Here is a 24175-nt window from a genome sequence, read left to right as displayed (position 1 = left end):
CTTAAAGTGACATTGGTTCTACTGCCCAGGACAGGAGAACACGGGTGCAGCCACAAGAGAAGTGCATTTTCAATGTGGCATTCCTGGCAGCTGATCAAAGAACATGGATTATCTCTGCCCCCACAGTTGCCAGCTGTTCCTTCCCAGCAGCAAGGCAAATCATGGGGGTATGTGGTTATGGAGAGAAGCTATCAAGGGCAAATACAAAGGGAGGATCAGAGACTTGCAAGGAGGACATCGCAAGATTTCCTCTGTAGGCAGGTTACAGGCTAGAATTCTCTTCAAGTCCCATACCAGCAGCCAAAAAAGAAGCATATGCTTTTGTGACCAACTCACTGCACCAAAATAACTTCCCCTAGATTTCAGCACAGGGGCTTTGGGACGAGCTGTGCAGTCTGAGTCAGATGACCAACAACACACGCAGAACTAGACAGAGCATGTGACTCTTTTTCTCAGCATCTCAAAAAGTCCATCCATGAAGTCCCTTCCAGAATAACCCTACAATTTTCTTTAATTAGATCTACTTAAAAAACAGACTGGCATTTTACACATACCTCCATTTTCTGATGAACTTTAAACTGCTTTCTGTTTTCAAACCATAGTTATCCCAGGTATTTGTTAATACTGGGAAAGATCTGCAACCCATTTGCAGTCTAGACTTCCAGTCTCAGGACCTACATTCTTGCCAGCAATAGTGCTTGTTGGGGAAAACAGTCTCAAGAACAGTACACCCAAAAAGACAGCAAACAAACACCATCCCCACTAATGAATTAGAAACTAGAGCCTTTAAATAGGTTGCAACTGCTTTTTAAAACAAAACAGGCTTTCATGCTTCTGATGTGAAGTAGTCCAGCTGAATCATAGAATGACAAAATGGCGTGGGTTGGGTGGGACCTCAAGGATCTTCAAGTTTCAACCCCCTGCGAGAGGCAGGATTGCCAGCCACCAAATGAAGTATTAGATCAGGTAGATTGCAGAACAGATTTTATCTTCCACCTTCATACTCATGGAAATACATTGCACAAAGAGCCCAAATATATTAGCAGAAAAAGGAAATTAGGAAACTGAGCAGTGAGGTAGACACCAAGACCTTTTTGTCCAATGGAAAATAAATCCTAGCTTGTCAGCAAAATTGCTGTTTTATTAACAGAAATTCTGACACTGTTTTCTGCTTCTCTCCCATAATATCCCTTCTAAAAAAAAAAAAAAAAAAATCTAAGAATTGATTAAGAGAATTCTTACAGGAGTTGAGAGGAAGCAAAACCCAAAGTCTGCTAGTTGTCTATAGTCTGTGCTTTTGAATGGATCTCAGAAAAAACCTGGGCTAGGAATGTTTAACAAACCAACCTCTCCACTTCCCTCAGAGGAAGCCACAAATGGAAGCTTTGCACAAAATTCTTGTGCTCTCAAGCAACCAGTCCCATTGCATAACCAAGAACTAGAGAAATGATAGTGGCCCAAGTCCCATTACACCCAGATCTTGACCTATGAGACAGACAAGTAGTACTAATGTTAGTCTAATTGCAGCCAGTGCCTCAGGAAAACACAAGGAAACCAGGGAATTGGGTGGAATTTCCTTAGTTAAGATAATGGACTCATCAATCCCTTTTGGTTGCCTCAGAAGACAAGTCCAACTCTGGAACTAACTTATTTTGAACCTTACTGTCATAAAACAGTTCTCTAGGCTTCCTGAGTCTTAAAGTTGTACCAGGAGGCCTGAAGAGAAGCTTCGAGGGTAGTAAGATATCCTAGAAATAACACCACAGCAATAATATCCTTAGAGTTGAGTGATATCCAAATCCCCATGCAGGAAACACACTGGAGCATATCATATTTTTGGAGTGATGGTGCAGAGAAAACTACCACTGTGAAGCAGTTCCAGGTACTCAGTATTACAGTAGAAAGCCAATAATGCGGACAAAAATGAGCTGGCTTCCGTTAACAAGGCAGCTGTAGGAAGTTGTGCATCTGCTGGGCCTATTTGATAAGACAAAGTGCTCCAATTTTTATAACCCCGGATACATAGGTACAAAAACTGGAAAAAGACTGCATTAGCAAACGAAAGAACTAATGTTGATTGCAAGTTAATCAATTGGAGCTAGGAAAATAATTCAAATTCCTTCCTTTGTAGTGTATTGTGTAACTGGTTGTGGCTGGTATTTGGAGAACTGGTATTAATCTGTCACAACATCTGAAAGGACACAATTCATTGGTGCCCCCATCCAGGGTGACTGGCCCACACTCCTATGCCAGCTATGCATAAAATGATCAAATTGTGCCACATTTGTCTTTCCACCTGTCACCTACACATCACACCCAACCTAAAGCTCCTTCTTCAGTAACCACCATCCACGAACTGCACCCACGCTGAGTCAGTACAGAAGCTAGGCTTGACTGATTATTGCTAAGGCTCTCATGAACAAGTAGGAACAACGTGCTCTAGAAAGCAGAGCATGTCTAAAGGAGAGAACCAGCAGGTTCTGTGTTGCTTAAGCAAATGTGTGGGCAGAGGTCATAGCAGTAAGTTCTACCTTCTGGTTGCAATGAACAAACCACACGGTTTGGATGTTCATCTTCTGTACTACCTTGAAATGCATCTGAGGCACTGCCAGAACGGAAAGCTTGAGGAATAGTATTCTATATTCAAACAGAGGTACAAATATACTATTTGAAATATTTAGAATGGACTTCAGAACAGTCCTAGGTTAACACTAGCTAGAACTGTTATTCTTCAAAAATACTGGAATGATTTAATCACAACTCTTTGCACAAGGAAAAAGACAAATCTGCCACAGTTCCACTGCACCTGCCCCAGGCAGGAGGCTCTTGCTAAGGGGTGGGCAGGAACAGTCTGCTGCTCAGATGCGCTTCTCAAACTCCAGTCCTGACTGGAAACTGAAGGATGATACCTTGTAATCAAACTGCTGTCACTACAAGTAAACAGCCACCAGCATGAATCATATGATGAATCACAGCATAAGCGTGTCCTTCAGGGAACTATTTCTGCCTCTTAAAAAAAATCTGCAGATTTAAAGTGAATGGAAATTGTGCATCGATTTCTGATTTCTTTGCCTTTTCACGTGGAACCAAAATTTTATTTCTTGCTGGCTTGGAAAGATGAGTTCCCCTTGGGCTAGTGCCTACCTTACAGTCCTGATGTGCTGCTTGCTGTAGGGAGTGATGACTTTGAAAAGCAGCTCCATGGCTCCATTGATGCCAAGCGTGGTTCCTGCAGCAACTAAACCAATAAAAGAGAAAAGCAGTCAGGTCTGAAGCAAGCAGTCTGCAATGAAGTGTTTTGAGCTGGTGCAGGGAAGAGACTTGCTGCCCCTGAGGTTATGAGGAGATTTCTATGGGCTCCCAATTGTCCTAAACAGATCATTCTACAAACAGAGGAACAGCAGCACAGAGCTGGCAATGGACACACCTTCATACAGAGTCATCCCAAAACCAGTTCTCAGTTTGCTTCTTCCCTGAGTTTCCCAAAGCTCCTTTCTCTGCGAATATTGTACTCTCTAGAGAACAAATCATAATTGAATACAGTCAGGAAAATAACAGGGCTCAAATTCTTCCTACATTTGCCAGAGGCAGCTGCATGAAGATGGCTTACTTCATAGAGGCATGACGGAGGCTCAAGTTTACTTCTACTTGTGCTTTTACTCAGCAGTTTGGAAGCGTATTTTTGGGAGGGGTGCTGCTGAGTACATCTTAATTTCAGCTACCTTTAATCCCTCACTTGACAGCACACACTGGGAGCATTTATAGACAGTTCTGGCAATCCAATTCTAAAAATGCCCAACGAAGATTCTAGTTGTTTATTGGGCCACAAAGACCACGGAGTCAAAAATACTCAGACAAGATGGAAGCATAGCTGGGCTGGAGGCACCCGAAGAGCAACAGGGCTGTTCCGGCAAAATAGTAGAGGATGGATTTTGAGGTAGGGTGAGGGGCTTGGCATGAACAGGAAGGAGGCCAGGCTGCAGCATGCATTCTGCAACCTCTGTAACATCTGCAGCTGAAATGGGATGCAGGTGCACTGAAGCAGAGCAGTGATTGGTGTAGATTATCATTTTGGGTGGGAGGCAACACAGGGTCATTACACAGCTGTGAAACTCAAATAAAGCCACATTTCAGCTTCTGGTCTTGGCTGCATTTTCAGTCAGACTTGGTCTTTCAAATGCTGCTTATAGCAGGGAGAAGGGTTGAATGTTGAGGTTTGGCTGCTTGCCTGAGAAAGCCCATTGCATGAAACTAGCTCCTGTACAGCTAGAAGGGACCTGCGGGGCTAGGAGCCAGGAATGCTAAATTTTAAGATGCATGAAGCAGACTGCAGGCAGGATGGCTGTCAAGAATTATCTGCTGGGTGAGGAAAGGGAGGGAGGAAAAAGAAATGGTTAGAGTGAGCAAAGGGAAACTTGTGCTGACAAACTCAGTGCTTCACAGCAGGGAAAACCTGTATGAATCTCTAAGGATCCTTAGGGGTAATACTGGAAATCCTGTTGCTTGAATTGCTTAATATGAAGGCACAGCCAAACAAGACAAGGGAAGGAACACTAAGACAGGAGAGGAGACCAGGCATTAAGTTCCCAGCTCTAATCTATACTTCCTGAAGGACCCTGAATAAGTGATTTCTCTCTGCCTCTTGCCTCTGTTGCTCCAACTGCATTACCCTACCCTGTACAGCTACTCTGAGGATCAATACAATCAACAACAGTGAAACACTTGGCTATTATGATAACAGAAACTGCATAGCAACTAAAGGTACCCAAGCCCCAGCAAAGGAGTTGGCTGTATGTATTATGGAATCAGAGACCATTGCCATAAATACTTTCATATTCATGAATATTTTCCACCTATATTTGATAGTCCACATGTGAAATACTTTGTAAAGGCTGCATAGACACTTCTAGGAATATTTCTTTTTAGGGTTATTCTGGATTTTTGTGTTCAATTCCATGTATTAACAGTGCACGCAGACAATTCTAAACAGAAATGCTTATTTGCACTGAAATGACTAAAAAGAACTCTACTAATTGCCATGCAGAGAAAAGAAGGAAAACCTAGGTACTCACCATTAGAAGCACAAACCCGCAGGACCCAGAGGCAGTGGGTGAGGTTCAGGTGGTGACCCAGATTTTGCCTTGTCAAGCTCAGAATTACATCAGTTGCTTCTGCTTTCTGCACTTTAATCCCAAACTTCCGGTCTGTGAAATGCAAAGCAGAATCAAAATTACTGTAAAGACTAAGCATCTGCAGAACTCTTGATAAACAAACTTGGACCAAATCTCATGAGAGGGGATTTCATTAAAAATTCATTCAAGTGTACCAGTGAGTTAGATTGCTGTTATTTGCAGGTTACACCGAAAACAAGAGAGCATCAGAATTACCTACAGTCACCATATACAAAGAAAAACCATTTTATGATTTCACTTTGGTTAAGAGAATCAAAAATAAATTTCTGCTAGGGGGGAACTTTTCAGCTAGTAGTTCAGCCCAAGGCAGAATGTGCGTGAGTACACTCTCCCTGTCTTTTTGCAAGACTTCCAACTGGCCAAACTGTAGATGACCAGTATTTCCAAAGTAGAGCAACCCAAAAGTAAACTCAAAACACTAACAGGAACATCTCAGTGCTGATTATTGCCGAGACTGTCTGTTAGTTTTAAGCCCACTCCCCTAACCCCGAGCATCCCACTGTGCAGCAGTACCTTGTTGGCCAACCCTGGCCAGGAGGCGAAGCAGAGGCAGGAGGATGCTGGGGTCAGGTGGCTCGGTCCGGGCAGCAGAGATGAGGGCCTGCAGCAGTGCCTCACTACCCCCTTTGCTGATCACATAGTGAATTCTTCGTCCAGTCCCTGGGGAAAAGGAGACAAGAAGGGCTTTGCTCAGACCATCCTCACCACAGATGTGCATCATTAACTTTCAACCTGCACAATGCACACAGTGTTCCCATGGCCTTCTCGAGTTGTTTTATCACCATAAACCCCAGATCATTTGCAGAGTTGACCTCTTGATTGCCCCCAGACTGGAGATGTGGCTAATAGTGATACGAAAAAACAATGCTCTCTTCTCATCTCACTTCAGCAGTCATTACCTTCACAAAACCACTGCAGAGGTTTTTCATTGTGCATTGAAATGCAGTACAGAGGAACAAACAGAGGCACCAACAGATTTCAAAGGCACAGAAGGTTCAGTGATCTTTTCTTAGATATTGGAAATTAGACCAGAGGGGAAAGAAAAAAGAAAAAAAAAAAAAAAAAAAAAAAAAGAATCTCCAACAAGCATCTGCCAAATGAAAATGAATCCTGGGGAAGCTTTCAGACAAATCTAGGTCTTCAAAGAAACCAGAAACTAATCCTGCGAGCCCTACCACGTCAACAAACAGGAGTCCATGGTCACCTTTGGCAGCTGAACCAACTCTCCTTGGTCGGAATCAGCTGCACATTCAGCCCTCAGAGCACCTGGAGAGGAGATGCTTCTCCTGCTCTCCCAGTATGCAATCCTTCCATCTAATGAGGAATGATCCCGCAGGACTCGCAAGGAGCAGCTTAGCTGGGCACACAATGTCTGTGATGGGGCTGTGAGGACTGGGGAACGCAGGAGCCTCCAGTTCTTACTGATGTAGCCTAGTAGTTCAGTTGGTTGAGAATTACTGAACAAATAACATTAATAATATTTCTGAGGTGGAGTGCCAGGGAAAATACATGTATTTTTTTTTTTTTGCCAATTCACTTGTTTTTTGATGTGGCTCAGGCACACATGGCAAGCAACATGTCATCCTTGCAGCCCTGAGGTGGAGGTGCCGAACTCCCTCTATTATAACGTATTTGTGGTTTGGGAAGTCAGGTTTCTCTCTTTGTTTCACAGTCCGTCCCCCGCCCCCCCCCCCCAAACTGCACAGGTGAATATTTCCAGTGGCTGATTACTAAGAATTAGGAAAATCCTGTCCTTAGTGTGCAGGCATTGCCCCAGCAATGCTTCCTTACCTAAAGAGAGCAGGTCAGTGAGGACACTGAGGATATTCAGGAGGACATCCTTGTCACAGGAGCTCTGAAAAGGAAACACAACAATTTTAGTGTTGAATTCAGAACAGTGAATTTCATACTACATCAGGCTACAGTGCCCCATGTAGTGCAGACGCACCGAAATCCTTGTTTGGGTCCTGAGTACTCTGTGCCATCTGTCCAGTGAATACGTGCAGCCGTATTGCTAACACCTTCTAAAAGCCTCTGACAGACACAGTGATCCTACCACGCAATATTTAATACACAGTAGCATTTCTGCAGTGTTTATATCTTAATTCTAAAGAACATCTCTTTCTTTGGATCAGTCTGGTTACCTCAAAGCTGAGGAAATTAACCCAGTAATGTGTTGTCATTTTCAATAAGAACATCCGTTATTACAGCAGATGGAAAAAAATATCTACAAGCCATATCAATCTCCTTCACAAGAAAATCACCCTGTCTTTGCAGCTTTACAGCTACAACCACATGGAACTCTGGAGGCTGGTGAGCAGAAAGATACCCTAAACTTATTTTTAATCAAGACTGAGCAAACAGCACACCCTGACATCACGCTTTCTGCTTTAGATTGACCCTACGTTTTTCTCTAGAGGAAATGAGATACAGCATGTTTGTAGAGAAGGAAACACTGGCTATCTACCATCCATCTGTGTCATACATTGCAGCCCTTACTTGAATCCTGCTCCATCCAGATTTCTTTGCTAAGATTGAAGTCTCATCAGTCTGTATTGTTATATGAGAGAGTTGGGTTAAGTTCTAGATCTCTTAATTTCTGTACAAATACAACGCAATAAGAACTTCCAGTATAACAGCAAACTTCCCTTTTGGTAGCCTTGGTTATTAATAACCTTAGTTATTTCACATAAACTAGATCATGATCACTTTATCACCCACTAAGTTATTAAAATAGAATAACATTTTTCACATATATGGCTCTTGAATGTTGAAGCGCTTCAGAAATTAAACCTACCAGTACCCATTCTGGATATATGTGGTCGTCTTACCAGCCAAAGTGACTTAACCATTCTCTGACATACTTAACATTATGTAACTGAATATATAAAGGCAGAAATCAAGAAGTAACATCTAGCAAAAAGAAGTTATAGAAAGAACATAAAGAAAATCTGTATAAGTCAGATCTGTAAGGATGGCTGTTACTAATGCAGATGGACAACTTATTTCCAGTGGCTCACAGCTAAAGCAACAGCTCAAACTGAAATGGCTCTGAGGATGGTGCAGCTAATTAGGCAGCTCCATACTGTACCCTTTTGCTGTTGTAGTGGAGGAAGGCGTGCTCTCAGATACGGGAATGAAGCAGAGAAACTGGTCAGCTTTCACAGTTAAGACTGTCAGCCAGAGCTCCCACTTGTGTCACAGAGCTCCTATGGGATGCTCAGCAGCTCCCTCCAACCAAGCTTCCAAAAGAGTCACTATGATGGCACTGCTGGTTCTTTCCCAGCCAAGACAAACTATTTTACTTCAATGAAATACAATAACTCATGGTCCACCATTAACAACTCTCATCTTAGAGAGGACATTCAAATTCATGGAACCAGCTCAACGGAGTGCACAGAGAGGAAGAGCTGCAGCAGGGTTATTGCAGCTCTGAATACTGCTACTTCTTGGTAATGGATAGTTTCAGTGATGTCTTTGCTCATTATCCAGTCTTGAACTGTCTCAAGTCTCCCAGTACATTCAGAGGAAGTAAATAGTGATGAGAGCTCTCTTCCTGCATTTCTTGGCATTTTTTAAGCATGGGGACTAAGTAGTCAGGAGCAGGCTGTCAGGGGTGATGAGTACCCACCAAATTTACAGACTCCAGGAAGAGTTACAGTTCTCAGCACCTTTTTTAAATATCAGCCCTCTAGTTTTGTCTTGCTGCCTCTCAGTATCCTTTTTCTCTGTAGGTGGATGGATTACACATTAAGGTTTCAGTAATGAAGTCTTCATTGATTTATGCTCCTATTACACTGGGCTGTTTATTTTAACTGATTGGATTGTGGGTTTCCTAAGCCATTAACACAAATAGTGATGACATAAGATATCCTCTGAATTTCCATGCACTTTATCCAGGGGCTCAGATGAACAAAGAACTCGAGGGTACATGAAAGACCAGCTTTTAAAATGTGCAAATTAGAGCTAGGTTATATTGCCAAATATTTTATCTGAGTATTTATTCTTGGTATTTTAATATTAAAATTCTGATTGGATTGGTGCCTCATCATTCCCCTTCCTCCAGTGCACTAGTGAGGGAATTGGATGGCTGTGTTTGCTGAAACAGTAGATAAAGCGCTGGGGTCCATTAGAAAAATGTATTTCCTGCAAACTTCAGTGGCAAAGATTTCAAACACTGAATAATACAGAAGACCACAGAAGAGCACAGCTCCAATTAACAATAGCCAGACAATTACAAAAAAATTCAAACAACTCCAAAGTTACTGTTGTCTTACAAGATGACAATTTGCCTTTTGAATAGAAACAACTTAGATTTCGACTAATTAGCTGGCGATGCTCAAAATTAAAGATATTTGGACACTGAGTTCTACTAGAATTAATTGCTGAAATTAATGCTTATACCAAACTGTCTGTGGAAGGATTCCCAACAGATTCATTCATGAAAAGGTTTCGGGAAATCTTTTTGAATAGGAAGTACATTGAGAAAGTCACAACTTGTGCCTGATCTAAAAAAGATGAATAGGGTAATTTCTTTAATGCAAATTACTTACCCAGCTCTGGTTAAAATAAACACATTAATTATTTTTATTGAAAGATATGCTTGATGTTTAAAAAAAAAAATGTTAAGCAAAGAGAAAAGTGAAATTCCTCCTGCTAAATATTTTCCATTCCTGCCAGCACTTGTGGATGTTACCTACAATACCCGTACACACACAGACTAATGAAGATGCATTCACGGTATACGGGTGGAATGTGAACAGAGGCTCAAGTTAGATTACAAAAATCACCAACCTCCTGCAGGATTTCAGTAAAAGGATTTAGAATTAGAGCCAAATTGTTACCTATTAACAACAGGCTGTAGCTGCCTTCATGGCTTGCAGCCAGACAAGGGCCAAAGGAACAAAAAGCATCACTTAAAAATCAAGCACGGCTGTACTTCTTGGCCAGAGTCTCTCATCCTAGCCTTACTTCAGCAAAGCCTGCGGTCTTTCTCACCCAACTGGGAGTATCATGGGGCTGACTTGAGAGGTATTTAATCAGCTCCCAGCTGATCATTTTCCTCTGAGCTTTTTCTGGGAATTAATCACTGAAACACCGGGGCTTTCGTTAGCTTGGCTAAAGCTCCTCATGCATAAACAGGAGGATGTAGAAAGCTAGGAATAAGTACCACCACAGCATGTGGTCATTGATACATACAGGCAGCAAGAGAGTGTTACGTTGGGTTTGAAGAGGAGCTTGATCCCAAGATCCTTCTGACCAACAGCTCAGGTTAGTTGGCCAACCTGGGAATGATACCCAGGGAAGGAATTCCTGTGTGCTGGTCCTGCTGTCGGGAATGTGCCAAGACAAGTTGTTACTCACTTAAGACAAGATTATAACAATCACAACAAGCCACTGAAACAGGTAATCTCATTTCAGCAGGGAAAGATTCCAGGGATTTTTTTCCTACAGGCTTTGAAGAGCCACCAGAGATCATTTTTCCTGTCCCACCCGAAGGACGGCAGCTATCAGCTCAATACCCACATTAGCAAGGACCTAAAATGAAAGCTTCAGTCACTTCTGTGTCTCTAGGGCTTTCATAGCTTTTGCCCACAGGCAAGTACTCCTCCAAATAAAACATGCAAATTACAGAGAGTGTTTACTGTGAGTGTAAGCATTACTGTTACAAAATAAAAAAAAAAAAAAAAAAAAAAAAAAAAAAAGATAATGCCTGGAAAGAAATCATACAGCATTAATTTGTGCAGCACGATGTTTGCTAATAAATATTTTATTGGGGAGGAGAAAGAAATATGAAGCTGTTATTCACCCACAAAAATTACAAATGCAGAACTAAAGAAGTCACTCCTGCAGGGCAACAGGTAGCATGTTTTCTGACAGCACTCCTATTAAATTAATTGTTGGATATAGTGTATGACCACTTAGGGGGGAAAAAAAGAGTCCGCGCTAACCAACTTCCAGAGTTTTGTTTTGTTTTTTTTAAGATAGGCTGAGGAATAGGATGTCCAGTTCCAGGTTGTTTGTTCATGTGCTTGTTTGAAAATAACCTGCTCCTAAACAGGGAAGCAGAATTTGACACGTTCAAAATATGCCCTTCTTTTTTCTCTTACCCTTCATAAATTTGCTCACACAAACAGCAGTAGTTGGACTGTCCACGTGATGATGCTTGCATCTGCAAGATTTCTCATTCCCTGTACTCAGAGTCTATGAAGAAGAAATCCTGGTGTGCAGTTGCACTTAATGAAACCAATGCAAGCCTAGGGGACAAGCAAAATCTCTCCTCACTTGCTCTGAAGACCTCCAGAAACTACTGGGCTCCTAATAACTGAATCCACACTTAGATTCTGCTCCTGATGCTCCACCACCAGCAAGGAGAAGGTGTGCACAGACTCAGCTATTCCACAATACTGGCAGTATGGGTTTGCCATCTGGACATCTTCCCACACCTGACTCCCTGGTCTCCAAATAGCCATAAAACCAGGCTCCCTGCCTTACGTTCCGCATCTTGCTGGAGCAGACTGCTTTTTCTAATTTAAGTGGAGCTAAAAATTCACACTAAAATAAGAGCGCAAAAGATCCCTGTGCCCCCATCCTCAGCCTCACAATTCAGCCAGCTGTGTTTTCTTGTTACTGGGGGGATCTCCAGAATTTCACTGGGGAACCTCAGAATAAGAAAGTATTGCAAAGTGATTACAGCTAAAATTTTGTTATTACTAAAGCACTTTGTTACATCATTACTGTCATCATCAAGCCTTAGAGGAATGCTGAGAACTTATGATCTTGTTTCTCCTGCTCCTAAAACATCCATATACCCTCAGCATTGTCACCATCCTCTGTGGTAAACTGCACTTGTCTCACCTAACCTTGATTACCTCCGCTCAGGAGTCAGATAGGTCAGGAAACACCAAGGAGGAGGGGAAGGGAAAGGCTCTATTTATAGAATGGAAGGAGGACCTTGCTGCTAGGATAATGTCCTAAGTGACCTCTTTAATCCTACAAGAGAGGCATTCACAGCTGTGTGGGATCACGTAGCCCTCAAACTGTATGCGGGGCAGCCAAAGGGCCTCTGAGAGCATGACATGTGGTCCAGCGAATCCTTGCTCCTGTTTGCGAGCTGTGCTTGCTCCTTCACACCTATGTCCAGCATTCCTGACACCCCATTTACCCAACCACCAGCCATTTTCCTTCCTACTGATGCTCAATACCAAGCCAGGCCCTGTGATTTACTGGATTTTATACCAAAGGAAATGTTAAACACTCAAAAAAAACTTCCCTTTCTCACCTGATGCAATTAGATGCAGGGCTTTTTCCCATCTCCATTGACCTGAGGTCAGGTTTTTGGTCATCCTTGCTTGCTCTTGCAACCTTCTATAACACACCAGTTCACAGCTGGGTTCAGTAATGAGGTAATGTTCACATCAAGGACAGACAAGCAGGTAGGGTAGACAACCAGGACTGCGTAGAAACAACACCTGAAAGGCAACCTTCTCCATGTTATTGTACTGGACTTTGCTCCTGATCATTGAGATTTAGGTCTTGTTCTCAAAAGATACATGCTACAGATTTTGGGACTGAACTGCTGCAAGGCAGACATGAGCAAAGTCCACACTTACATCTGAATGCCTTCGAAACACTAAAAGGTGTTGAGATGTAACAGCTTTGACTGAACTGATCTCCAGCCAAAATAACTTGGTGAATAACACTGTGGAAATCATCTGTGCCAAGGAATCTTACTATTTTTAATGCAATAAATTGCACTAACATAACACCTTTCATCACAGGATCACAGATTTCTTCACAAATATTAATTAACACCTGCCCCACCACATCCTTCCTCATGACTATCAGATTCATTGTCCCTTGTTTGGCTGCAGGGAAACATCACCTAGTAATGCCTAAGTGAATTTCCCACCATCTAAGTAAGTCAGTGGCAAAATCAGATGAGGACTTGAAACATCCATTCCAGTAAGATGAAGAAGAGACCAATCCCTTGTAGGGAATCCCTTGTAGGGAATCCCTTGTAGGGAATCCCTTGTAGGGAATCAGAAAGCCAAACTGGGAAATAATATCAGTGAGTCCTAGCCCTCCTTGTGCAGTGATATTCATCCTTGTGTCCAAGCATGGGAGAGATGCTACACTTTACTCACGAACCACAGAGGATTGTGATCTGAGCCCTCAGTTTTGCCTGCTGTGTCACCAAGTCTCCAGACCTGTATTACTTAACTTCAAAGCAAGGTTTTTCCATCATCTGTGCCACACTGTTCATGTATCACACTAGTAAAGCTTTCGCACCCAGATGCTTGCAGGAATTATGCCCTGTTGGGCTGCAGTTTCTTGGATGCCTTTAGCAAAGTAAATTGCTTTTTCTTGCTTGCTTTTTCTCATACCAAAGTTCTCTGTGAGTTTAAAAAAAAAAATACAGAGCTATCCTTCTACACAAGTTCCTCTTCACATATAGTTCGTTCTTGTCATTTCCTCCTCTCACTTATACACCTCTAATAGAGCAATTCCTTTATTATGCAGAACTGATGGCAAAGCACATTATTCTATAACCTTATAATTCTTCTGTTGAGTTGGAAGCATTAAAAGAAGGAGGAAACTTCGAGGAAAATCAAATCACATGATATTCTGAAGAATTTCAGATATCCCTCTGAACACTTCTAGAGTTTCTCCTGTAATTTCCACTGCAGGTAAATTCTCAGAGGACATCTATTTCACCATAAGTTGCCTGTGACACCTAAAAATTTTCACTGGATTTAACGTTATATCATCCATTTTTTTCCTTGTAAGATCTATTCTTATTCTAATCCTTAAATTAGCCTAGCATGCGTCTCTCATTCACTTAATATTTTAGATAGCACTAGCTATTCTTGCACAACATCTTCCATACACATGCTAGCACCTACTGCCTCTTGGTATTTCTTGGATTCAAACCTTGTTTTATACCTATACTTCATATTACTTCACCTGTCACTGAACTATTTTAAAATATTAACATTTCATCCAAATGTTGCCCTGTTACAGCTACACAACTGCTACCCAAACTTAACAGGGAAGGATCTGTTTTTCCTATTCAGCTGTAGTTTTCCTCTAGCAGGGAGGCAAGAGCATCATGAAACATGCTACAACTTTTCTTTGTGAGCTTCTGTAGCTGTCACTCCAGAGAATGCTCTGTCTTTCAAAGGAGTGGATTTATGAATTAACAAAGATTTTTTTTTCCCCCCCTCAAGCAAAGCCATTTCCCAGAATATGATCCTTGGAAAAATTCCAGATGTACTTGCTTTTTAATAAAGCCACAGATTTTGAAGTATAAGCATGTGCAGGAGAAAATAGAGAACTATAAGCAAGGACAGCAGTGTCTTCGTATCTCTGATGTTCCTGATCAGACAGGGCACCATGAAGCCACAGGAGTCCCTCCACCTAATCCTAGCCTGCCTTGGCACTTCCTTCCATAACGCTGCATTCACTTTGGGCTTCTCTCTCTGTTCCGGTGCTAACACCCCATTTGATACACTTTAGCCTGACATCAACCTGTACAGAGTGATGAAAAGGAGCACTATAAGGTATATTCTGGTTGAGACTCACAGTAGTCCTTTCTCTTGCTGAGATAAGTGTCCTTATGTGTCAGCCTACTCCACTTTCAAAAGTGCTTTCTGGAGCAGTAATTAATATGCCTTCAATCAATCAACACTTAATAATGATGATTGAGGCTAGGGTAATGGAAGTATACTGTTAATAACTACTGTTAGTCACAGCTTATTTTCTTAGGGGGTAGAACGTGAAAGTGAAAATGAAGAACCTATTTTTTCCATCCAGTCTAAGTGGAAAAAAAATAAAAATCAAACAACAAATGAAATTTGGCATCCGTAATGAATAGCAAAGTCTGCTTCCAAATCCTTAATGATTCAAAGTAGTATTACAAGTAATGTAAAGCAGAACATCTGTCTAACTGCATTGCTGAGACCCATCTGTCTAGATTTTCACAGCAACCTCTAAAAAGCAAAGCCTTCAGCTCTACCAGTTTTTTAAGAAGTATGACAAGGTACACCATTCAGAAATTAAAAACACTGTTATCTTCCACCCATATCCCATTTAAGTCATCCAAAAAAGGCAAGCCAACGCCGCCATATTAAAGGCAGGCATGTTTGGGACTTCCTTCAGCTCTTGTTACTTCAGTTCCACAGCAGAGAAGCATTTGCAAATTAAGTGTTGGCCAGTCAAGCTAACAGGCATTTTGTTAGCTCAGTGAATGAGCTCACTGCTGTGTTTGTACTCCAGGAAAAAGTGACAGGAAATAAATTTAAAAATACGAGCTCAGTGTTCTGTCTGAGACAGTATCTGCTATCTGAGAGTAAGGTGAATTATGTTGGGAATACCCCAGTAGGAGATTTGGTGCATGCCAGAGCCTAATCCAATACTTTTATCCAACACCAGCATGTAGAGACCACCACAACGTAGTTGTGTCCTTATGTTTGAGCATGATTTCAAGGAGATCATTGGTAGAACAGATCACCATAAGCTCTGTCAGGACACAGAAGGAGAACTCAGCTAGGAAGTTTCCCAGACGCCTAGATAACTGTCTCATAGATAAAACCCTTCAAAGTTTTCTGTGAGATACAGCTTTAGCTACAGAATCTTTTGAAATAAACCACTCATAAGCATGGTTTTCATTGTAGATGAGAATCATTTTAGTGCATCTCTAATTCCAGCTGTCCCCTTGAAATCTTTGTGCGTTATGGGGAAATCAGGTGACCTAAGTCCTACTGGAACACAAACTTGAAGAAAACCACAGCCAGGCACACAGTCTTCATGTGGCATCTCAAGCTCCTTCCCCTTGTTATGGCACACTAACACGGGGCAAATGGCCATTCAAATGCAGGAGATCTTCCCAAAGAGGAGGCCAGAAAAAAAAAAGTATTCAGTACCTCTGCTGTCCTCTACCCTCTCCAGAAACCATGAGGATGGTGCTAGTTTACTACTGGAAAAACAGAGGGCTGAAAGAGTTCCGTTTGTTCCTCTGACTTCATCAGATTTGTATTTTAATCATAGCGAAAGGTCAGGTGGACCATTCGCCCTCCCCTCCTTTGCAGCACAGACAGGTGGGCATTCCCTACGCCAAGCAAACTGTTCATGTTTTCCCTGTTACACTCCTGCTTGTCAGGTTAATCCTGAATGAAATATAGAGCCAGCTTCATCCTCCCTGTAATCTCCCACTTTGACCTTCCAGAAGAAATCCCACAAAAATAAGAGGGTGGTAGAGAACCATCTGCATTGAGTCCACTACACGACTGTCATCTGCTCATGGAGTAAGTTGTTCTACACTTTAATTTGGGAAACAATGCGATTGCTTCTCAGCACTCAGATTTGACAGATGAAGTTCGGTACTATTTAGCAATCAAAAGAAGAAATCAGGAGGCACAGATATTAAATGAATTTGATAGAGAGAGTTTTTAGCAGTCCTGAGAATAAAGCCCAGGAGTCTTGTTTCGGCCATCAATACTCCACCATTCTGTATGTTGAAAGGGAAGAAATAGGTAGAATAGTGAGGAGGAGCAGATCAGTCCAGAAGGTAAGAACTCATCTCCATTTACTGTAGGGATCAAATTCCCATTGGGAAACCTCTGCTTGTAAATTACACCAACAATTAATGCGCATAAAAGACTTCCCAGTGGTGGACTGCAGTAAAATGCAATGCTGTAGTGTTTCCATGTCTCCAGTGTCAGAAGAATAAAACAAATGTTCTGCCTTCAAGCATCCCTTGTTGAAAGGTGGAAAAAAGGCAAGAACTCCTTGGTAGATTAGTTATTTCTTCCACAGGACTCTTCTGTGTCAGAATTACTCAGGTTTCAAAAAAGACTCGCCATAAAAGTGTTGCTGTACTCATTAATTCCAACTCTACCTACAACTCCTTTAAAGAAAAAGCTGTGTTCCTCCCAGAAAAGAAATCACACACACACAAAAAAAAAAGTGACAGCCTTGCTCTCCAAATCCCCTAAGGGAAGGAGGTTTCACTTTGCCCAGGGAATTTCTTGTTGAGCAGATGTTATTCTGTCAATCAATACCCAGTGCAAAACATTCATTCTCTTCTGCGTAGCTTAGTACTGCCTGTGGGCAGAAGGGTCTCCATTATATTACCTTTGTCCCTTCCAGGAGACATGAAACAAATGACAAATTTTTTACTTCTAAAAACCTTAATTTCTTCATAATATGGCAGGTCTCCATCCAGTAAAACAAAAGCCCTAACAGTACAACGGATCAGCAGGAAACACCGAGTCATGGATGTGAATTTGTTGCACTTTCATTGATTCATATTCTTGCTTCAATAGGAGCTTTAAATTAACTGCCTTTTCTGAAATAAAAGCACGCATTCCTTCTGATGCACACAGTTTACAGGACTGTAGGCACTTAGGACTCACTCCTGTCAACTGCGCTGGACATTCACACCTAGAGCTGTACAAGAGCAAACCTTATGGCTTCTTTCTAACACTCATTCCCCACTTTCTGCGTCAAACTTGATTTTGTCAGTGGGGAGCAGGACAGTCAGGTGAGATTGCCTTACACCATCAGGGAATCCCTGGAGAAGATCGTAGGCCCCTATCAAGGAGTGCATCCCACCACTTTCCAATCTCGTTCTGGCCCTAATCTCCCTCAGCAGCCCAAAACAGCCTGTTCTGATCAAGAATTGAAGTCCCTTCCCCTGTGGAGAGGAGCAGTGAGCTCAGCACGCCGAATGGCTTCAGCTTGTGGAATAGGGTTTGTGTCCTATAGCACATCAGGCTCTGTAGGCCAACAGGTGCAGATAGACTATCGATGAGACAAGCATTTATTAACAGAACAGAGAAACGCAACAGGGAATTATTTTACATCCAGGTCTGGTGAGAAGAATGTAGTCATGGTGCTAAAGTCTGGCATGGCACAACAGCAAATATGGGTGATCAGTGTGTTTGCACATAGGGGATTCACAAAGACAGGAAAGCCATACAACAACCCCAACACAGCAAAGGGTCACCTTCCCCCCCAAGGAGCATGGCTAATTTCATAAGGAGCAAGTGGCAAGAATCACCTCAGTTCTGTACTTTCCCTGGGCTCTTCAGGAAAAAAAGAAGAAAAAAAAAGGGGGCTTTCACCTTCTCTTCCCTCAGAAGTACAAATTCTCCCTCTGATTTTCTCACGAGCATAGTGAAGATATGCGCTGTGCTACCCATCCTGACACAAACAGGAGTGATCTCACAAAACCAGCGCCCCTATGACAGGGACATCCCCAGGGGCAGTTTTCAGCCCTGCTATCTCAGGATGAGCAGCACAAAATCCACCCCCTTCTCTTAAACTCTTGGAGGCGTTGTTCTCCCTGTTAATGCACATCCATGAAACTGCTGGTGTTACAAGACGCTGCTAAAGTCAACCAACATCAGCCCATCCATTTTTCGATACAACCTTCTAGGACTCTCTGCTAAGTGTAATGTAATAAACTGTCATTCAGAGATGCCCACGAATGCATTTTCTACCACAGACATATTTTCCCATTACAGATAAATCCAAGAGGACTGCTCCAATGCATAGGAGAGAAAAAGTGCGTGAAAAGGATTGCCAAATCATTACAGCACAATGTAGCATAATACACTGGAAATAAGATTATGCTATATAAAGAAACATAAGCAAGATCTATTCAAACAAACATCTCTCTGTATGAAAACAACTCTTTTCATGTATTTCACAGAGGGAAACTATTGAAGCCCAAGAGAAGGTGAAAGTGGAAATTTTCCATTGACACAAAGATATTGATGTAGTGTATTAATATTAGGCATACAAAACAGCCATGGAAGCACAGTAACCACCAACAATATCTGTGATTTACAAATAGGAAATCAAATGATTTGAATATTTTTAAATCATATGTGAAAGCTAAGTATGTCTTAAACAAATGCATTTACTTTCTTACATAATGTAGTTTAATGTGCGTGTCCATAATGCTGCAGCTGTTCAAATAATATAAAATATAAATATAAAATACAATATAAAGCTGCTCACTGTTGTATAGCACACCATTATACTACATATAAACAGCTGACCATAGGTGCAAAGTCAGGTTGAGAAGCACAGCTTTTAAATTGCTTGTGTCACCTCACTTGGCCCCCTGGCATTTTTTATATTATTTATTATTACACAGTAACTTGTTTTATTTCACAAAATCCCTGCTCCTGCATGAGCAGTGCACGCTTCCCTTACAATCACCCTGCATTGCTCTTTGTCCTCAACATTTAACATGTGGTTCTGTACATTATTTATTGTGCTCAACCCAAGCCCCATACTGAAACAGAATTATTGATTCGCTTCTGTTTGAATCATTATTTCAGCAAAACTTCACTTTTTTTTTTTTTTTCTTCAACTATTAATTGCCTGATCTTCTCTAACACCAATGGGGGGCACAGTGGGATTATTAGCAATTTAACACGTGATTAAGCCAGATGCATTGGGAAGTAACCCACTTCTTCAGCCCTGCATTCAAGTGATTTAGTGACAAAACTATCCCACCACATTTGCATTTCTACAGCAAGAGAGCCAGAGGATCTCCAGGAAAGGACAGACTGAAGCTGACTTTTCTTCCTTGGCAGAGGAAGTTCTGTTCAGATTTCTGGGGCCAGAATACAATGCGCTTTCCTGCTCATCCCAGCTGCAGCTACTGGTGCTCTGATCAGCCTCTGGGTAGATTTTACACCTCAAGGTCCTACATTTTCATTAACGCAGTCACAGGGAACTCTGAAGAGCCCAACTGAAAGCACTGTCAGAGGAGCTGGCAGCATGCTCAGAGAAACAGCTGCAGCCAGCCTGAGAACAGAACAAAAGCTTGGTCTGAGCTCAGCTGGTGGAAGGGTTTCAGCAAAGCCCAAAACGTGCCTCAGCTGCCTCTGAGGGCTTTCAGTGTTCTGCACTGACAAGAATGCCAAATGTTGATATGTCTTCCATGGCCTTGTAGGAATTTGGGGTTGATGCCCAGATGTTGCCTCCTTTCTCTCTTGATGGTGCAAGGTCTCCTCCTACTTAGCAATGCCCCACGGTGGTGAGCCAGGAAGTGCTCTGAATTACCTTTAGGTTCTCCTTAGACCAGAGACAATGTGATAGCTAAGGCAAAAAGAACAAGCAGTGACTCTGAAAGCTGCGATGCTGGTTTAGAGAACCTCTGTAGAATTGCCTGCAGAAGAGTATTTCTTCTTTAAAAAATGAGCATATGCAACCTATGTCTTTATGCAAAAGCAATAGCAGATAACCAGTTCTCAATTACCCGAAGAAAAGGGGGATGGTCACAATACAGTTAAAGAAAAAAAGGATTTGCTTACCCATCCCAAAGAGGAGGACTCACCAAATACTCCAAAAGGAAGGACCTGCAGATAGAGACCCTTCCTTTGTGGCAGCCAGCCCTTAAATGAGGCTTAGGGAGGGGTGGAACCAGGAATTGCTTTCACCTGTGTTCCCAGGGCTGGCTGTGTCCCTCCACCAGGTGCTCAATCATTGGCTCAGACCATGACTTAGCAATTCCCATACAATGCTACTTTGGCATTAGAGACAGGAGAGTACTGACAGAACATCCAGTGTTTCCCTATGATGGATTTTCCTTGGAACACCATATCCAAGTGCCTCATTGATCTAACTGCACTGCTTTTTCTGCTCCAAAGATAGAATTTTTTTTGTAAGGAATAGGAGAACACTAAATCCACTGCTGTTTACTTTAGGTATAACAATCTCAATAAAACACAGTTAATGAACCACATGAAAATGACCATCTGGTTTTGAGCTGAGTTTTCTTCCCTGTAAGAGTATTCAACTAACCCCTGGCATGCCAAGCTGCCTCCCAAAAATACAGAACCAAACTCCAAATTCTCCCACCTCCTGTGCAAACCAGCAGATGTTCTGCTTGCTGAGAAGTTCCTGGTGTTTTACATCCATTTTGCTCAGTCCCAGGAATCTCAGCTGCTCTGCTGACGGTATAAGTGCAAGGATGCAGAGGAGACAAAAGCATTCTGCAAAATGCATTTATATTCATTGTCACTGGAGCAGCACAGATATCTTCCCACTTGACTTTAGGATAACAATAGAACTGCCTTGTCAGCCAGCCAGCAAAACAGCTCAGGAGAAGCAGCGCATTGGAACAGAGAGATTCAAGTTAGCAAACAGTGAATCCTGCATCTCTTCCCTGCTGGGCACCACAGTCATTCAGACAGGAATCCCTTTACACAGATCACATCCTCGTGGATACATAAGATTTTCACCTCTTTCCTTTTGAACCATAACATTCAGAAACCTTTGCAGTCCAGCACAGTAGGGTTTAGTATGAGCCAAAGATCTGCCAACAGCCCCAAGGGTTGCCAGCTTAGTGGAATATGCACGCAGACAGTGTGGCTTTGGGAAACATGTGAACACTGTGCTGAGAGCCAACAGGAAATCTGGGACTCCTCAGGCAACACAGTGCACACTGCCATGCAATAAGGAGATGTTCTCAGGATTAACCAAGGCAGGCTCATATCTCGGCCTGGCAAGCAAGGAAAAGAGCAGGGAGAAAGCAGAGGAAGAATCAAAATGTTGCCTACTTAGCATGCATCTGGAGGACAGAGTGAGATGAAGCTGGGATAACCAGCAGTATGAACACGGATGCTCTAAAATCACAAATGATTCAATAATCTGGGATGCAACAAAAGATGCTGCATTTTCTATTGCTCTACTTAACCACTGATAGTTGTTTTTTTTTTTTAATCAATGCCCACATACCTCCTTTAGGCATTAAAATAAATAGGGGATCTAAACCCAAATCTGTCTGGGATTTAGTTTTAAGGAGGCTGCCTGCAAAACATCAAAGTTTTTCCCCTGAACATAAGCTGTACGTGGAGACGATGCTGATTTTTAGCAAGGTCTGACTGGAGAGTAGAGTGAAGAGTAGTAACCAGCCCAGCCTTGGTGTAGGTTACTGGACTGGCTAAGAAAGACAGAGCAGAGCTCAATACAAAGACATTACTGTGATGCAGAGATGGGAACAGAACAGGATGAGAGACGAATGGGATAATTGTAGGAGCAGGTGGGATAGGGAGAGTCAAGAAGAGAGACCAAAGAAGAAAGTATCAGGGTTAAAAGCAAAATAAGAAATAACAGAAAGTACCTAATAGTTTGGCACTGCAATACTGATACAAAACCTGTGAAAAAGGGAGAGGTTTTTCTTAAACCTGAAACTCACATTTGAAAGCTGTACCTTGTAAGCAGTGAAGCACTTCTTACCTAGGGATCTGAAATGTCACGTCTTCCCTGCAGTAACATTTCAGTGACAAAATGCAGCCGCGCTTTAAAAGCAGTTTTTTGCTTTTCACCTTGTCACTTTTCAGAACATCTGTAACGAGTCATGCTCCATGAGTTTCTGCTGTCATTGGAGGATCATGTTCCCTTTTTGCTCTGTTAACAGTTCTGAAGAACTCAAAAAACCAAATGCGTTTCTTTCTTTGACTGGAGCAGGAATTCTGTGACAAAGTGCACAGTGTCAACAGTTCTAAGAGTTTTGGTCTGCGTGAGACCATCCTTACCAAAGCCAGGTTGTGAGACCAGGAGTCTGTGCCAGGAGGACACAAGCTGGATTGCTCTCTCAGCTGAAGGTGATAGAGCATTTCTCAGGTGGATACATTCCTCAGATTGGGAAGAATGATCCATGCCAGTGCTTGGAAGTAAGATAGAAAACTAGTTGTCAGTGTGTGACTGAAGGAACAAGGCTGGTTTTGTTCTGAGGTCTGTAAAGAGCAGCTTGGTGGGTGAATGTTCCTTCATGCTCCAGCTGAAAGCTTTCTGTAAACAAACGAGACTTACGTGATGAAACAAAGGGAAAATACACAGTAATACTGTCCTGCAGAACATCCTGCTGTACTCAGCAAATATGTTCTTCATGCCCAATAAAATAATATGAACTAGCACTGGCAATTTGGCAGGACAAAAAAACAAAGCCACTGTGTTTTGGACAGCTGTTGGAGAAAATAAAAAGTGTGGAGAGATCATATCAGCAAATGCAAATGTCAACAAAAGTCATTATTTCCCAGGACAGCGCTTCTAGACTGTGACTAGCAAAGGTCCATTTTATCTCTGAGTTTGTGTACCTGGGGCAGGTGATGGCATTGGAGAGATTCACTGATAAAGTTTTGGCTGAAGGTAAGAGAGGAGGAGAGGAATCACAACAAATGAGAGAAAGCCCGTCGCTCTTCTTTAAGTGAATATGAATTTTTTGGAAAACAGGTTGCTGTACTATACTAAGGTTAGATTTTGTAATGCTGTGGTTGAACGCTCAGCAGCCTTGCATTTTTTGCCAATACCCTTGCAGTTTTGCCAACTCTTTCACTTGGTTCTAGGTTCATCCTCTTCCATGCAGCTTTGTTAATGAATCACATATATTAAATCACAGATCCCAATTTGTTCCTGTGCCTTGTCCCTTTCTGTCCCCAGATTATGCACAGAGCACCAGGACTGTTAGCGTTAGAAAGTATAAGAAGAAACAGGAGATGTACACTCAGTTCTGAGTTATCCAAAGTAACAGACTGTAACCTGGATGTGGCAAAAGCACGATCTAATGCAAAACATTCATTACATATGCTGAAAGAGCAACAGGGGCAGGCAAGTTACACTGCCATAAAATAGAACAGTAAACAACTTTCATGTGTGCCCATTCTTCTGCAGAACTCATCGCGACAGGGTGCCATGGAAGGCAAACCAGAGCTTGGCAATGTAATGAGAAATAAAAGTTGTTGACAGTTACACAAGCTTGGATAAAGATGTCAAGGCTGATCACTGTGTGCAGCTATGGTTCTGGAGCCAATTACGTACCATGGGGTTTTACGACCTTCTATACACATTTCTGATGGGTCACAAAAACCTTCAGAAACACAGGGCTGAAGGACATGAGCTCTTGGGCTGACCCAGGAGGTAAGTCTGTTTCACACAATGTGCTCCTTATTTTCTGCTCC

At 42.2% G+C, this 24175-nt stretch overlaps 1 protein-coding gene across 1 annotated transcript in view; it reads right to left on the bottom strand.

Moving 5' to 3' along the window:
- AGBL1 (AGBL carboxypeptidase 1) overlaps window positions 1-24175 on the bottom strand; it is a 281145-nt gene that overhangs the window by 242765 nt on the left and 14205 nt on the right. Inside the window, exons 2-5 of the mRNA XM_042824521.1 lie at window positions 6984-7047; window positions 5706-5852; window positions 5073-5204; window positions 3145-3238 (exon numbers count right to left, since the gene is read on the bottom strand). Of these exons, the coding sequence (XP_042680455.1) occupies window positions 3145-3238; window positions 5073-5204; window positions 5706-5852; window positions 6984-7047 (437 nt within the window). The remainder of the gene's footprint in view (window positions 1-3144; window positions 3239-5072; window positions 5205-5705; window positions 5853-6983; window positions 7048-24175) is intronic.

Source organism: Centrocercus urophasianus, unplaced genomic scaffold (genome assembly GCF_019232065.1).
Source record: "Centrocercus urophasianus isolate 14NV4802_14NV808 unplaced genomic scaffold, USGS_Curo_1.0 seq_23, whole genome shotgun sequence".
Taxonomy (NCBI): Eukaryota; Metazoa; Chordata; class Aves; order Galliformes; family Phasianidae; genus Centrocercus; species Centrocercus urophasianus.
Note: the sequence above shows the minus strand (reverse complement) of the source record. Positions and strands in the feature narration are given on the sequence as shown.